Source organism: Pseudorca crassidens, chromosome 6 (genome assembly GCF_039906515.1).
Source record: "Pseudorca crassidens isolate mPseCra1 chromosome 6, mPseCra1.hap1, whole genome shotgun sequence".
NCBI classification, from domain to species: Eukaryota; Metazoa; Chordata; class Mammalia; order Artiodactyla; family Delphinidae; genus Pseudorca; species Pseudorca crassidens.
The window spans coordinates 117,062,337-117,078,036 of NC_090301.1; the positions used below are offsets into that span (position 1 = coordinate 117,062,337).

Below are 15,700 nucleotides of genomic sequence, written 5' to 3' on the forward strand. Positions count from 1 at the left end.
TAAGCCTAAGGGCTTCTCCGACCACAGCTCCCCGCATCTCTGTGATCCCTGAACAGCACATCATTTCTGAGATTTTTTGTCAACCACTTGACACTTACGCCTGCAAGTCCAAGTATTTTTATCTTGACTCCTCTGCCTGTTGCTCTTTATGCCCCAGGAGTGTGTCTGTGTGTGTAAGCAAGACCAGTTCCACACAGGATGCAGAAGGCAAAAGTCCTCGCTCTGTGAGTGGATGATGAAGGGAGAGTAAGGAGGACATTCTTTGTGTCCCTCCTGCAGGGTCCAGATCCCCAAAGATTGCCCCAGATGCCAGGGGTGGGATGCTCAGAGGACCAGGGAAGAAACACTTCCCTCCACTGCAGCCTAGGGAACCTTTCCAGAAAGAGCCTCTTCTGGGCGGCCCGCTCAGCCTGAGGCTGTTCCCAGGGTGTTGGTAAGAAGCCAGTGAATGACCGTCAGTCGAGCTGCCCTGACAAGAGAAGGGGCAGTCTGGGCTCTGTGTTCTTTAGGTTCTAGTCTACTCCCAGGAACAGAAGTATTGCGGCTTTAGGCTGATTTCATTTTGATTGAACTATTTTTTAAAGTGTAAGAGACTGAAAATGGGGGCTGGGCGGCAGGTTAGGGGAATTTCACTTCTCACTGGTTTCTACCTTTGCCCAGGGGTCAACAAAATATAACCCGATCTCCACCCTGGATGTGAAGACTGGAAGACATACACTAGGGTCAGGAACTTCCGCAGCCGCAAAGGGAGGGCGGGGTGGGAATGCGGGTAGGGATGTGATGGGACGGGTTAGGGATGGCATGGCGAGGAGGTGGCGAACCCTCCCGTGTCAGAGCCTCTGCCAAACTGCCTAGAAGCTGCGTTCTTTCTGCACAGAGCCAGAGAGGGAACTTCTCAAGGCAGCAGGAAGCCTCGCCCGGCAGAGGTGTGGCGAGTGAAGCGGCAGGCAGGATGGTGCCGGGTTGAAGAGCTCCCTGTTTGACATACCCAACACCTGAGTCTCCTAGTTCACCTAGGATGGGGATCCAGGAAACCAGAATCTCTCTGTCCGGTGCCTCTGTTTCCGGATGTCAAACTGTGCCCCAGGCTGTTCCCAGGGATCCGCGAAGGTGGCGGCCACGGGATTCCTAGGCGATTGTGAACCTTCTCCGCGGACTCCCGCGTTGGGGTTCTCTCCGCGCGGCGGGGGCGGGGAGACTCGGCGGGACAGTCTGAAGGCCCGGCTCCAGTCGGCGGGCTCTCCGGACCACCCGCCCCCGCGCACCCCGGGTGCAGCTCTGCTCCAGGGGCCGCCGGCTCGTGGTGGGGTCCACTCTCCAAGGCCGCCCTGCGCACGGACACCGCGTGCTCTCAGATTCTCAGCCCTACGACAGCCCGTTGCCCCCGGGAAGGCGAGGAGAGGCGGGAAGGACTGGCGCGCCCGGCGGAGCTGGACTCCTGAGGGGTCCCACTCTTTTTTTTTTTTTTTTTTTCCTACACTGGAAAAGAGGTCCACGAGGGCTCCAAGCAGAGGCGCCAAAGGAGGGCTGCGGCACAATGAGGGACCATGGTAGGACGACCTGGACCCCTCTCTGCCGTCCCCGGGCACACAGGGCCCCCCTCCGACGCTCGCACCCTCCCTGTCCACGCTGAGCGCCAGGGGCGCGTGCGTCCCCGCCGAGGAGCCAGGATCCCGCACGCCCCGCGCCATGGAAGCAGCTAACCTCTCGGTGGCCTCCACCGGGGTCGCCCTTCGCCTGGGACCCGAAGCCTAGAGCAGCAGCCCAAGCCCCGGCGGGGTCGTCCAGTTGACCCCAGGCGGCACCGCCCTGCCTGGTCGAGAGCTGCCCTTCTCTGTCTTCACGGGGCTGGTGGTGACGCAGCTGGTGCTGCCGTTCGCGGCCACTTTCCTGTGGAACCTCCTGGTCTTGGTCACCATCCTGCGCGTCCGCGCCCTCCACCGTGTGCCGCATAACTTGGTGGCCTCGACGGCCGTGTCGGACGTGCTCGTGGCAGCGCTGGTGCATCACGCCCCTGAGTCTGGCGAGCGAGCTGTCGACCGGGCGACGGTGGCGGCTGGGCCGGAGCTTGTGCCACGTGTGGACCTCCTTCGACGTGCTGCGCTGCACCGCCAGCATCTGGAACGTGGCGGCCATCACCCTGGCCCGATACTGGACCATCACGCGCCACCTGCCGTACACGCCGCGCACCCGCCGCCGAGCCTCGGTGCTCATGATCGCGCTCACCTGGGCCCTCTCCGCGCTCATCGCCCTCGCGCCGCTGCTCTTCGGCTGGGGCGTGGCGAACGACGCTCGGCTCCAGCGCTGCTAAGCGAGCCAGGAACCCTCCTACGCCGTCTTCTCCACCTGTGGCGCCTTTTACCTGCCTCTTGGCGTGGTGCTGTCTGTCTACTGGAAGATATACAAGGCGGCCAAGCTTCGCTTCGGTCGCCGCCGCAGGGCTTTGCTGCCGTAGCCCGCCACCGTGCAGGTGAGGCGCGGGTTGAGCAATGGGGATTTGGGGAAGCGGGTCGCTGCGGGAGGAGGAAGCGTGGCGAAAGGGAGAGCTGGCGGTGGAAGTTTGCACACTTGGCGCACGCGCGAAAAGATTGGCCACCAGCGCAGCCCGAACGGCCGGGGAGTTTGCCATCTGCTCTCCTGCAGCGCACACCGAGGGGCTCATCACCTGCGCCTGGCGCGCAGGCGAAGGGTTCGCCACCTGCGTGGCTGGTGCGCGCGGGAGAAGGGGAAGGGGGCGACATGGGCAGCGTTGCTCGGTAGCGGTGAGGGCACGTCTGATTTCGCTGCGCCCTCTGTTGCTTTTCCCCAGGAGCTATTGTGTCCGTGCGAGTCTTTAGCCGCCAACTTCCTAGTCCCGGCTAGACCAAGCGCGACTGCAGGGGGCTGGGAATACGTCCTGCAGATGAGCGAATTCCTGTGACCATGCGCCCCTTATTTAATGTCTCCACTGCGCCCTCGTCCACACCCTGCTGTCCAGAGACGATTCCCCAACCCTATCGGCCAGCTCCCTGCCAAGGGGGAAGTGAGGATAAAAATGAATCCAAGTGTCACTTTGCTTTCACTGTCCCAACCCCAGTGCTATCTTTTAGTGACTTTGGAACGAGGTAGAACCGTGTGTTGAAATCCCAACTGGGGACGTTGGGGCAGTTGCTTAATCTCTGTGGGTTTTGTTTCCTCAACTTTAAATAAGTGAATTCCTACTGCATAGGGCTGTTGGTTTACGTGAGATGAAGCATGCGAAGCACCTAGCACAGTGCCTGGCAAACGGGGAATGGGGGGCAGAGCTGGCTGGAGCAAGGAGATCCACAGCGCGTTGCCTGGCAATCTACAATGGGCCCGCACATAAGCCTGGAAATGAATGAGGTGGAGGAACCTGCATTTGGCAGAACTTCTCTCCATTGTATTTAGAGTCGGGGCTTTCTGCCTTTCGGCCAGACCCTAACAGATGACAGTTCCCGCCTCACCCTGGAAGCCCCAAACTCTCCTTTTGAGTGAATGGGGGTTTCAGGCTCTCAGTCCTAGAGAGTAACAGGACTTATTGCCCCTTTCCTAATACAATATATGGACCAGGGAAAGGGGGCATGAGGGGGGAAGGAAAGAGACGGGGTAAGTTCTTCTGTTGTTAGTTTTGTTTTACTTTTGAAAGTTAACTCCGATACTTAGGTTATTCAAACGTGTGTACTTTTAAAAGCAGGCGTCTCGCCAACCCGCACGCCCTTCATTAAATGGCAGAGGAGTTTTGTAGGATAAAATAGGAATGTCAACTGGAAAGTGTTGGTAGGGGAGAGCTTTATTCAGAATTAATGATGTCCTTTGAAAGGTCCCTCGGAAATCCTGGGGTGATCATCGCTTTTCTCTCTGCTGGCTGAGGTAGGGCTGACTTTTACTGGCTACATCAATCCAGTGCGCACCCAGAGAAATCATGGTGAAACGGATGCTAGAAAGGCTTGCCAAGCCTGAGTTGAGTGTTCATTTTTGACGGAACCCATTCAGGCAGGTGATACAAAGCAGATGTGCCTGGTCGGGAGCCTGGCCAATGGGGAGGCCACTGGCAGGGAGAAAGAGCTCTAGCAGGCGGGGCAGCGTGGTGCACTGATTTAGCCACCTGCTGGCGCCACCTGCTGGGGCGAGCCACTTCTGCACCTTGTGCTGCAAGTCTCTGCTCTAGGACACAGCATTGGTCTAAGTCAGGCTAAGAGTCCTGACTCATGTGATGCTGAGATACATCTACAGATGAGATGGGGTTCGAGAACACCTTGCTTCTTTAGGCTCCAGCAAGCTGTCACTCAAACTCCTGGGTAATGTTGCTGAGTCAGCATTTGCAAGCTTGGTGACCACAGGACACCCAGACAGAAATTTAAAATAATGTGCCGGGAGTACTCTCTCCATGCGTTCCCCCACCTGCTTTTGTCTGACCTCCGGGGAAATGAGTCAAGTTGCATTTAGGTCCTGCAAAGTGTCTTTACTGCTTTCTGTGGGTGATGGAAGTACTTAGGAAGGCAGAAGACCTCTGGTCATGAGGCTGTGCACACCCTTCATCTTTTTTCAGGATTCTGTGACTAGGTCCCAACACTAAAATAGTATCAGAAAGGGATCTGCAGCAGTGCCTCAATTTTTTAAAGTAAAGAAGGAAAGAAATGCTGACTGAGTTCCCTCTTTCAGGCACTGTACCACTTTACCTACATCCTCTTATTTAATCCTCAGCGTCCAGACAAATTGGCATTACAGTCTCTGTTCGTCAGGATAAGCTAAGATACGCTGCGTAACATAGAAGCCCCAGACTAACGGTTTATCTCACTCTCACTCAAAGTTCAGTGTGGGTCTGGCGGCCCTCTTCCTGCTCAGCTCTCCTCCAGCTGGTAACTCATGGATCCAGGCCCCTTGTCATCCTTGAGCTATGCTGTCCTGAACACGTGGCTTCCAAGCTTTCTGTGGAAGGGGAAGCAAGACCTGGAGATACAGCAACTTTTACCTGCCTTGCGCTGAAGTGCCCCTTCGGGTCACAGTCCATTGGCCAGACACTGTGAAAACTTGGGGAGCCTATGGCTATTTGGTGAACACTAACCGTCTTCGCCACACAGCTCTCATTTTACAGATGGTCAAACTCAAGTGCCATAAAGTGAGTTCATCCACGACCACACGGTTATGGGGTGGAAAAGCTGAAGTTTGTCCCAGATCTAAAAGTCACTGTTCTTTTTCACCCCTTTTCCAGTATGCCATGCTCTCTCCAGGAACTTAACTTCTGGGCATTGTCACAAACATCTCACAAGCATCTAGACCTTCATGGGAGACAGGTAGTCATATCCCAGTCAAGGTGGGTCATGGGGATGTCAACTGAAAACAAAAGCGCAACCTAAAAGATGAGAATTATGTTTTATTCAGTGGACTTTCTGAGGACTTAAGCCCGAAGACAACCTCTCAGGTCACTCTGAGGGACGGCTCCAAAGAGGTAAGGAAGCAGCCAGGATATATAGAAAAACCAGGTAGTTGGAACTTCAAAAGATTACTGTTAATTAAAGAAAACCTGATATCTTAAGTTTGTTTTTGTTTTTTTATAAATTTATTTATCCATCTTTGGCCATGTTGGGTCCTCGTTGCTGCGCACAGGCCTTCTCCAGTTGTGACGAGTGGGGGCCACCCTTTGCCGCGGTGCATGGGCTTCTCATCGCGGTGGCTTCTCTCGTTGCGGAGTACAGGCTCTAGGCGTGTGGGCTTCAGCAGTTGTGGCACACGGGCTCAGTAGTTGTGGCTCGCGGGCTCTAGAGCACAGGTCCAGCAGCTGTGGCGCACGGGCCTAGCTGCTCCGCGGCATGTGGGATCTTCCCAGACCAGGGCTCGAACCCATGTCCCCTGCCTTGGCAGGCGATTCCTAACCACTGGGCCACCAGGGAAGCCCCAGATATCTTAAGTTAATGCATTTAGCGCTTGTCTATGTATGGGAAGATGCAAGAGTCTGGGCTCATTGAAATCAGCCCTTTGATTTGCACCTTAGCTATCTGGGGCCTGTATCCTGCTTTTCTTTGTCCTGAATCCCCTCAGGGTTCACAGTTCAGTGGCTGATGGCTCGAGGGCCACAAGGTCCTCTGTTTACTGATGTGGCAGGCGACATTTTTCATGCACAGCGAGCAGGATCTCAAAACTATGCCCGTGAACACCTTTCCAGGAGAGCTGAACACAGTTGAGCCCAGAGGTACTGCCAGCTTCTCTTGGGAGACGGGATTCATTCCCACCTGCATCCTTTTTTTCAGCCTCATAGACTGAGCGCGACACATAGCGTATATTCTGCCCTCACCATGCACCTCCCATGGGTTATGACTTTCCTTCTGCCCTGTGCCTTTTACTGCTTAGAGGAAGAAAGAAGCAAAGCCAATAGAGGTGATTTGGTTGGCTTTTAAAATGTGACATCAAACATTTTGTTCTTTTTAATTATCTGATATCTGTGCACAAGTTGATACTGGGGCCATTTTTTCATTAGGTACAGTGAGGACACCACCGAGAGCCACCATACTTATAGGGGCCCGTGGAAATAGTTTAATTTTAATTTCTTTTAGAGGAAAAAATGAATATAATTGTTAAGGAATATGTAATCATGAGCCCAGCCTCGATTATATTAGTCTTTATAGTAATATGGTCATAAAATATAATTTTTAATATTTTTTTAATGGAGGAAGGACCCACAGAGGCAAGGATGCCTCGGGCTCGTGAAGGTTATAACGTGGCCCTGGTTGATACCCTTCACTCATTCACTCAATCAATAAACATGTGTTGGGAGACAGGGTGTACAGTGGTTAAGAGCATGGGGTTTAGAAGCAGGGAGGCCTGGATTTCAATTCTTTTTGTGCCACTTATTAGCACTTCAGCTAGGTGAGTTCATCTCCATCTGCATTTCCATCTGTAGGTAAACTGGAAATATTGCCATCTGCCTCTTAAAATTCTTGTGAAGTATAGATGAGATAATAGTGTATATGGAGTAACTAAAATAGTAAACCCTAAATGATAGCTGCTGTACTGTCTTCATTATTATTTTTGAAATTCTTCTTATAAATTATAAGTAATAAACTATTATTTTATACCTCTTACCATTATAGGTGGGTTTGTTATTTATTTCTTAACAATTAGTACAAAGCTTAGCGTCTTAAGACAACAAAAACGTATGAACTCACAGTTTCCATGGGGCAGGCATTGGGAATGGCTTAGCTGGGCGGTTCTGGCACAAGGTCTCTTGTGGTTGTAACTGTGGCTTGTTTGCATGTCTGTTAGCAGGACGTCTCTACAAGGCTGCTTGAGTGTCATCACAACACGGCCGCTGGCTTCCCCTAGTCTGAGACAGTGAAGCAAGGAGGCAACTGCAGTCAGTGCCTCTTATGATCTGGTCTCAGAAGTTATATTCCATCACTTCCCTTATATTCTATTCCTTAGAAGTGAGTCACTAACCCCAGTCCATACTCAAGGGAGGGGGGATTAGGCTCCACCTTTGGGAAACGTATCAATGAACCCGTGGACATATTTTAAAACCCCTTCAAAAGGACACGCAGATGGTTCAAGGTTACTTGACTGACTTGTAGTGACCTATGCATCAGACAATGTAGTAGCCTTTGAGGTTTCATAGAAGTGGTCTCTGATCTCAGGGGATTAATTTTAGTAAGCCACAATTACAGAATTAATAATAAATTCTTATAGGTGCTTTTCTAGAAGTCTGTCCAGAGGGCAGTGATCCCAAAAGACTGATAGTGTACGTGAAAGCACTTTGGAACCTGTAAAGGTCAAAATAAATTTGTAGTATTGAGCTATAGCATTTACGATGACTTGGATCTGAATTTTAGATAATGTTATATTACAAAATATTTGGCTCTCCAACCCAGTTCTCCACATTAGTAGATTTGTGTTGCAAGCATACAGTATATAAGCCCTAAGTGACCTGAAATCTGTACAGAGCCCTCGACGTTTTTGCCACTTTTCCAATGTTTAGTTGTCATCTGTTCCTCTCCAAAGACCAGCGGCTTGGTGGGCTTGTGTACAGAACCACGTGTGGGACCTGGGTTCAGTCAGAGCTCAGATATGGGAAGAGGATGGTGGAAAATCATCACCCTTGTTCTGATTCCAACTACTAAAAGAAATAGGACTGAAACACATTCCCATGCCAGACTGCAAGGTTATTTTAACTTTAGAAAAGTAAATTGCATTAATCAAGTTGTATCAGTGGTAACAATACATCTGGCTTATGGTTTGATTCTTTTAAGATTGGCACTGAGAGTTTCCAGAACTACTTAGGTGGATGAAGGAGCATTTTCTCTATACTTTTAGAAATATCCCTGGCTTTCCCCTCTCTATAAACTTCTCCCTTGTTCTCTTACATCATTATGCTCATTCTGGCTCTTTACATCTGCTTCCATTTCTCTTTTCTCTGATTGGACTGCTGGGGAAGAGTGGAAAGGGCAGGGGAAACGAAGGGGGATGTAGATGAGCATGGTGCAGGGATCATGTGTTTTCACCAATGACCTTTAAATCCATGTAGTTCTTGGAGAAGATTGAGCTTCTCAGTGGAAGAATGACGTCAAAACTCCTTGGTCATTAACCCTTTGGTAAGTCACAGAATTCGCTGAAGACCGAACAAACCTTTGGACTTGCTGTCCAGAAAGGCATGTAGACACTTGCTTGCCCAGCGTGTCTAGGGCACTCCCTGAAGCCCATCTCTGGAGAGTGATGCTCAGCCTTTCCTCCTACTGGCTCTCCCAAGGGATGGAACCCACAGTGCAGCAGGAACTGGAACTCTCTGAGGCAGGGCCGTGGTGGTCAGGGGAGCCATGGCCCCCTAAGAGGGCAGGTCAGAACACTGAGGCTGGACAATGCGTGTGCAAAAGGCAAAATCTCCCCTCTCTCCATTACACTGTACTCCTTCTGTGCAGAGACTCTCTGGCCTGGGAGTCTAGGCACCTCAGGGTAAGAGCTCTTGCCTCAACAGATGACCTTCCATTGGCCTCCACCCATAAAGGGGGGTCACTAGATCAGATGATATAAGAGCAAAAACAAATGTCGTGTAACTTTAATTAACACACTTGATTACAATTTCCCCTTCTCATCATTAACTCCAGTGGTGCCTTAGCCATTCCAGGGTGACTAACAGCCCTGCCAAATCCATGTTTTCCAAATATAAGAATAATAGTAATTGTACTTTATGTTATCATCATACCCAAAATTTTAGCAAAACTGTACTCTATGGTGTATATAATTACCCTCAAGGGAAAATTAATATTTTTCAAGCCCAGCAGTGCTCTGCTTTTATTTTTTTACAAGAAAATGTCCTTAATTTATTTTCTGGCTTCTTTTGCACAAGAGAAGCAGCTGAGAAGATTTCCTGGTCTAGTTTGTCAGACAAGCTAGACAGCTCCTGTTTACTTTGAGGGGCTATTTTGGTTAGTTATCTCTTCAAGATGCCTTTACAAATGCAGCTTGGAGCTTGGTTATCTCAGTACACCTTGGGCAGAGAGAATGGAGCTCTGGATATCCCAACTCCTGACCCTCCGAGCTCTGGTTAGAAATGGGGGATTCCAGTTACAATCCAGATTGCCTTCAACCAAAATCGGAAACGTCTCAGTGCCCTCTGCCCTCTGCCCTCTCTCAGATGTTGCAGGGCTTGATTAGTCACTAGGGTTAGTGTGTCTCCTCACACCAGCCTTGTGAAGAGCCTCACTCTACTGGGTGCCTGACTGTGCGTCACAATGCAAACAGGCTGGTCCCAGAAGTGATTAGTAACCTTCCTTCTTTCTGCTTTCCTTTTCTAGTTCTTATTAGGTTGTTCATCTGACAACATTAGAGGTTTACATATGTTTGTGGGTACTTTCTGTGGCAGCTGGAATTTTTCTTTTCTTAATTGGGGGGGGAAGGGACAAGGGGACATGAAGCTGGCATTTCTGAGGTCCTGCCATGTACTACTGGCTCACTGTCATCCTCCAGGAAGCCCACCATAGAGATAAGTTTCTTCATGGTTGGAGATGTGGAAATGGGGGCTCCGATTGGAATCTTGTCTAATCACTAACTTGCTCTGAGCCTTGGTTTCCTCATTCCTTCTTTGCTGGCTGCTGTTATAACTGAGTAAGTTGGTGTGTGGGACCACATGGCAAATACTAAACGACTCTCAGGAACTGTGAAGGTCTGAGATTTTAGCCTGTTTGCAAGCAAACAAGTCGGCCTACCCTAGTTTACTGGACGCTGGCAGAAGGCAGGAGACTCCCGGATCAGAGTCAAAGGCCTTTATTACTCACGGTACACAGGCAGCACAAGCTTCATGTGTGCATCCGTTCCCCGTTCCTTCAAAGTTCCATGGGAGTCACATGGAGTGGCCCACTGGATTGGCATCACAAATAGTAGAGAAACTCCCAGATTAGGGAACTCAAGTCTGTATTGGCCAGGGTTGGCCAATAAGTAAACTTGCCCTTTGCTCTTAGGAAACATGAATCTTTTATGATGGGTTGCAAGTAAACCTGCCTTCTTTTCTACTGGGAGACACTATCTCTATCTTCCAAGGCTGTTTGCTCTTCAAACATCCTTGACAAGCTAGTCCAAAACAAGGGCTGTCAGTGTTTTGCTAGCAAAATGTGCAGAAATGCAAGAGACTTAGAGTTTTCTCCCCCAAATATCTATTTATTCAGTAAGTGTTTATTGAGATTTTAATATAGGCCATATATTACAAGGTGCTGGGGACTTTTCAGTGGACAGGACACACGTGGTCCCTGCCCTCCTGGAGTGTTGATCGTGACACAATATTCAGAATGACGATTCAGAATCCATGCCCTGATATCAGAGTGCTTATGGGAATAGTGGGACAGAATATTTGAAATTGGGACTTGATGGGGAATTCCAGTATGTAGTCCCTATATCCACAGTAGGTGATTAATAAATCTCTGAGAATATATTGTCTGGCTGATTTGGTCCTTAATTCATTTTAGGTGGAAAAGCCTCAGACTCTATGGAGATGTTTAGGTGAATGCATCTTTTAGGTCATGTTCCCTTCCCCTTCCCTTCCCTTCCCTGGCAGAAAGACACCATACAGGCCTGGAACCAAACAGATTGGGCAGGCACCTTGGTTCTGCTTTGCCCTGCTTGTGTGGCCTTGGCCATGACATCTGATGTCTCCAAACTTCTGTATGTTCAGAGCACCTGTCCTTTTACAGCAGGACCAAAAAGTGGCAGGTGCTACTGGTTGTGTGCCTTCAACAGTCCGTATTTTTGCCTTCAGATTAGTGGATTCTAAGCCAGTGTCAGAGGCTTCTTAAACCTGAATGGTCAGTTTTCCCACAGCTGTGCAGAGGAAAGTCAGGGCCAAGAGGCTGAGGAGACACCCAACCAAAGAGGAAAGACAGAGATGCTCAGGGATGGCCCCAGAGCTGGGTGCCAGAGCCCCTAGACATTTCCTAGGAAGCCGTAGATGTCCATTCTGAAAGCATCCCAAGCACAAATGTGATCCTAAGATAGGTTCTGTGTTTTCTCAACTGTGAAATGGAGATAATCCCTCGAAGGATTGGTGTGAGGATGAATTAAAGTCATTCGTTACAAGTGTTTAGTCTCTGTTTTACAGCAGCTTTTCTGGAGTTGTTCTTAGTGTCTTTTGGTTTACTATTGGATATTACATTTCAAGTGAAAAAAGCCAACCTTGTCAGTCTCCTAGCAAACCAGGGGGACTGCCTTTTCTTTCTACTGCCTTTTCTGTTTCTCTTCCCCCAGGATCCCTTTGAACTGAACTGACCCCATGTCTTTACTTCTGTAGCATAACAAGGATTTGGAATTGCATTAACCCAGGGAGGAACTCAAGTGCCTGGGAGGTCATTGAGGTCACCGGAGAAATGGCTGGGAACGTGCCCATTAATGAGCTGAGCGGGAGAAAGACAAACATCACCTGCCACTTCCTCTTGTGCTCTGATACTATTTTTCCCTCCGGAAAATGGACTGCTGTGATTCACGGGGTGATTTCAGGTGACACATTTTATCCCCCAGGCTTCCTTTGGTGGATGGTGGTGGTCTACTATGAGGGAATTGGTCAGTGTTATCTCTTCTAAAGGGGAGAGGTGACCTGCAGCTCCCATCTATCTTGGGGGGACTGGAAACCTTGGGACGGCTCATTAAAGAGGGGGTGCCCGCTGGCCCCCAGAGGGTGTGTGTTTGCCAAGACAGGCCTTTGTGAGGGGCAGAGGGATGGAGAGGAGGGAAGTGCTGGTTGGTCACCACGAGAGACCTTTTCCTTCTCTCTCTCCAAGTGGCAGCGGGAGGATGCTGTGTTTACACTAACAAAAGAAAGGACTCAACTTTGTCCATATTGCCATGATCTGTTTCAGGCTGACCTAGTGGTTTTCTGAATAAATAGAGATGAGAGTGGGGGGAAGGAGCAGAGACCAAGAATTTGAAGGTAGAGCTGAGGGTGAGGTTTGCCAGGTCAGACCACTTGGTCGCCTTCTTGGCTCCCACCGTCCTGCCCCAGGCGAGAGGAGACAGGGCTCTTCCTTCTGTGGACACTGAAGTGCCCCGTGGTTGGGTGGCTCTCCTGATGCCTGCTTCCAGTTGTGTCTGGGGGGGGAACTAGATGCAATCCTTGCCTGGGAGCCCCTTGCCTCTGAGTTTTCTCCAGCATCATGACTGGCAGCATTCCGGGAAGGAAGAGAACTGCAGGTGCAGACCATGCTGTTGAAATGTCAACTTAGCAGCTGTTTCCTGGGCACCTGTCAGGTGCCAGGTGGTGTTGCCAGGCAGGTGCTGTAAAGGAAGACCCAGGCCTGCCGTTGTTCAGCTTGGACTAGAGGGGTGCCACATATAACATCCATGATCACGCACATTGCTACAAAGGAGGGGAACATGGTACCAAATCACGGGGAGACGTGATTGAGTTTAGAGGGGTGCTGACTGAAAAAAAAAAGCACAACGTAGGAGTTGTGACTTAAGTTTTATTTGGGGCAAAATGAGGACTATAGCCCGGGAGACAGCATTTCAGATAGCTCTGAGAAATCGCTCCAAAGAGGCAGGGGGGAAGGTCAGTATATATGTGATTCTGGTGAAGGTGGAGTACATGTAATTGAGCACAAAATCAGCTCCCAATTTAAAGTGAATCCCTTTAGCACAGGAGTGTATAATTTCTTGCAGTACTGATGTTTACAGGCTGCCTCTCCTGGGAACGTTGTGAGGGGCAGGCCTGGGTTTGTTCTCTTTGGGGCCCTAGTCCCAGCCCCGCCTGCCTCCATGAGTATTTTTTTTTTTAACATCTTTATTGGAATATAACTGCTTTACAATGGTGTGTTAGTTTCTGATTTATAACAAAGTGAATCAGCTATACATATACATATGTTCCCATATATCTTCTCTCTTGCGTCTCCCTCCCACCCTCCCTATCCCACCCCTCTAGGAGGTCACAAAGCACCGAGCTGATCTCCCTGTGCTATGCGGCTGCTTCCCACTAGCTATCGATTTTACATTTGGTAGTGTATATATGTCCATGCCTCTCTCTCACTTTGTCCCAGCTTACCCTTCCCCCTCCCCATATCCACAAGTCTATTCTCTAGTTGGTCTGTGTCTTTATTCCTGTCTTGCCCTTAGGTTCTTCATGACCTTTTTTATTTTTTTTCTTAGATTCCATATATATGTGTTAGTATATGGTATTTGTTTTTCTCTTTCTGACTTACTTCACTCAGTATGACAGACTCTAGGTCCATCCACCTCACTACAAATAACTCAATTTCGTTTCTTTTTATGGCTGAGTAATATTCCATTGTATATATGTGCCACATCTTCTTTATCCATTCATCTGTTGATGGAAACTTAGGTTGCTTCCATGTCCTGGCTACTGTAAATAGAGCTGCAATGAATATTTTGGCACATGCCCCCCCCCCTTTTTTTTTTATTTGTGGTACGCGGGCCTCTCACTGTTGTGGCCTCTCCCGTTGCGGAGCACAGGCTCCGGACGCGCAGGCTCAGCAGCCATGGCTCACAGGCCCAGCCACTCCGCGGCATGTGGGATCTTCCCGGACCGGGGCACGAAGCTGCGTCCCCTGCATTGGCAGGTGGACTCTCAACCATTGCACCACCAGGGAAGCCCGACACTTTTTGAATTATGGTTTTCTCAGGGTATATGCCCAGTAGTGGGATGGCTGGGTCATATGGTAGTTCTATTTGTAGTTTTTTAAGGAACCTCCATAGTGTTCTCCATAGTGGCTGTATCAATTTACGGTCACCTTATCTTTGATAAAGGAGGCAAGAATATACAGTGGAGAAAAGACAGCCTCTTCAATAAGTGGTGCTGGGAAAATGGGACAGCTACATGTAAAAGTATGAAATTAGAACACTCCCTAACACCATACACAAAAATAAACTCAAAATGGATTAAAGACCTAAATGTAAGGCCAGACACTATCAAACTCTTAGAGGAAAACATAGGCAGAATACTCTATGACATAAATCACAGCAAGATCCTTTTTGATCCACCTCCTAGAGAAATGGAAATAAAAACAAACGTAAACAAATGGGACCTAATGAAACTTCAAAGCTTTTGCACAGCAAAGGAAACCATAAACAAGACCAAAAGACAACCCTCAGAATGGGAGAAAATATTTGCAAATGGAGCAACTGACAAAGGATTAATCTCCGAAATTTACAAGCAGCTCATGCAGCTCAATATCAAAAAAACAAACAACCCAATCTAAAAATGGGTAAAAGACCTAAATAGACATTTCTCCAAAGAAGATATACAGATTGCCAACAAACACATGAAAGAATGCTCAACATCATTAATCATTAGAGAAATGCAAATCAACACTACAATGAGATATCATCTCACACCAGCCAGAATGGCCATCATCAAAAAATCTACAAACAGTAAATGCTGGAGAGAGAGTGGAGAAAAGGGAAGCCTCTTGCACTGTTGGTGGGAATGTAAATTGATACAGCCACTATGGAGAACAGTATGGAGGCTCCATGAGTATTGAATGGTGAGTGCTGTGCACCCAACGTGCTCCCAGTTCTCGACCATGGGGACTTGGTCACCCAGCTTAACAGGTCGTGGAATGCCTCGGCCAGCGGGGCGGGGGCTCAAGCCTGGATGTGACACCAAGGCGCCTGCTCTTCACTGTCTCCCCGTCCCCCGCTTTTTAGATCATATTATTTGACATTGTAGGGACCACCACTCTCACTCTCTGAAGAGCCTTCAGAATTTATTTTAATCTATGGTTTCAAGGACTTTTTCGCCCAGTATTTACTGATGGAGTATGGGATCAATGCATCTTGAATGAGGCTGGAGGGGAGGGCTCGGCCAAGGTTGGAGTGGCCTCTTGTCGCTGTACCATCGAATGATATGTTTTATTTTTGAATTCCACTTTTCCTTTGTTCCCAGGTGAAGGAGGCCCCTCACGAGGCTGAGATGGTGTTCACGGCACGTTGCCCTGCGGTGGCCTTTCAGAATAACAGAGCCTCGTGGCTGGAGCATAATGTGAAGCGGGCGGCCGTGATGGTGGGCGTTCTCATCAGCGTGTTTGTGCTGTGCTGGATACCCTTCTTCCTGACGGAGCTCATCAGTCCCCTCTGTGCCTGCAGCCTGCCCCCCATCTGGAAAAGCATATTCCTGTGGCTTGGCTACTCCAACTCTTTCTTCAATCCCCTGATTTACACGGCATTGTACAAGAACTACAACAATGCCTTCAGGAAACTTTTCACCAAGCAGAGATAA

At 49.2% G+C, this 15,700-nt stretch overlaps 1 protein-coding gene across 1 annotated transcript; it reads left to right on the top strand.

The window, feature by feature from the left end:
* Positions 1-1,689: 1,689 nt before the first annotated feature.
* LOC137225912 (5-hydroxytryptamine receptor 5B-like) lies at positions 1,690-15,700 on the top strand. Its single transcript, XM_067739904.1, is given in 3 exon segments — positions 1,690-2,004; positions 2,006-2,470; positions 15,368-15,700. Coding segments are annotated over 3 exon segments (1,113 nt in total).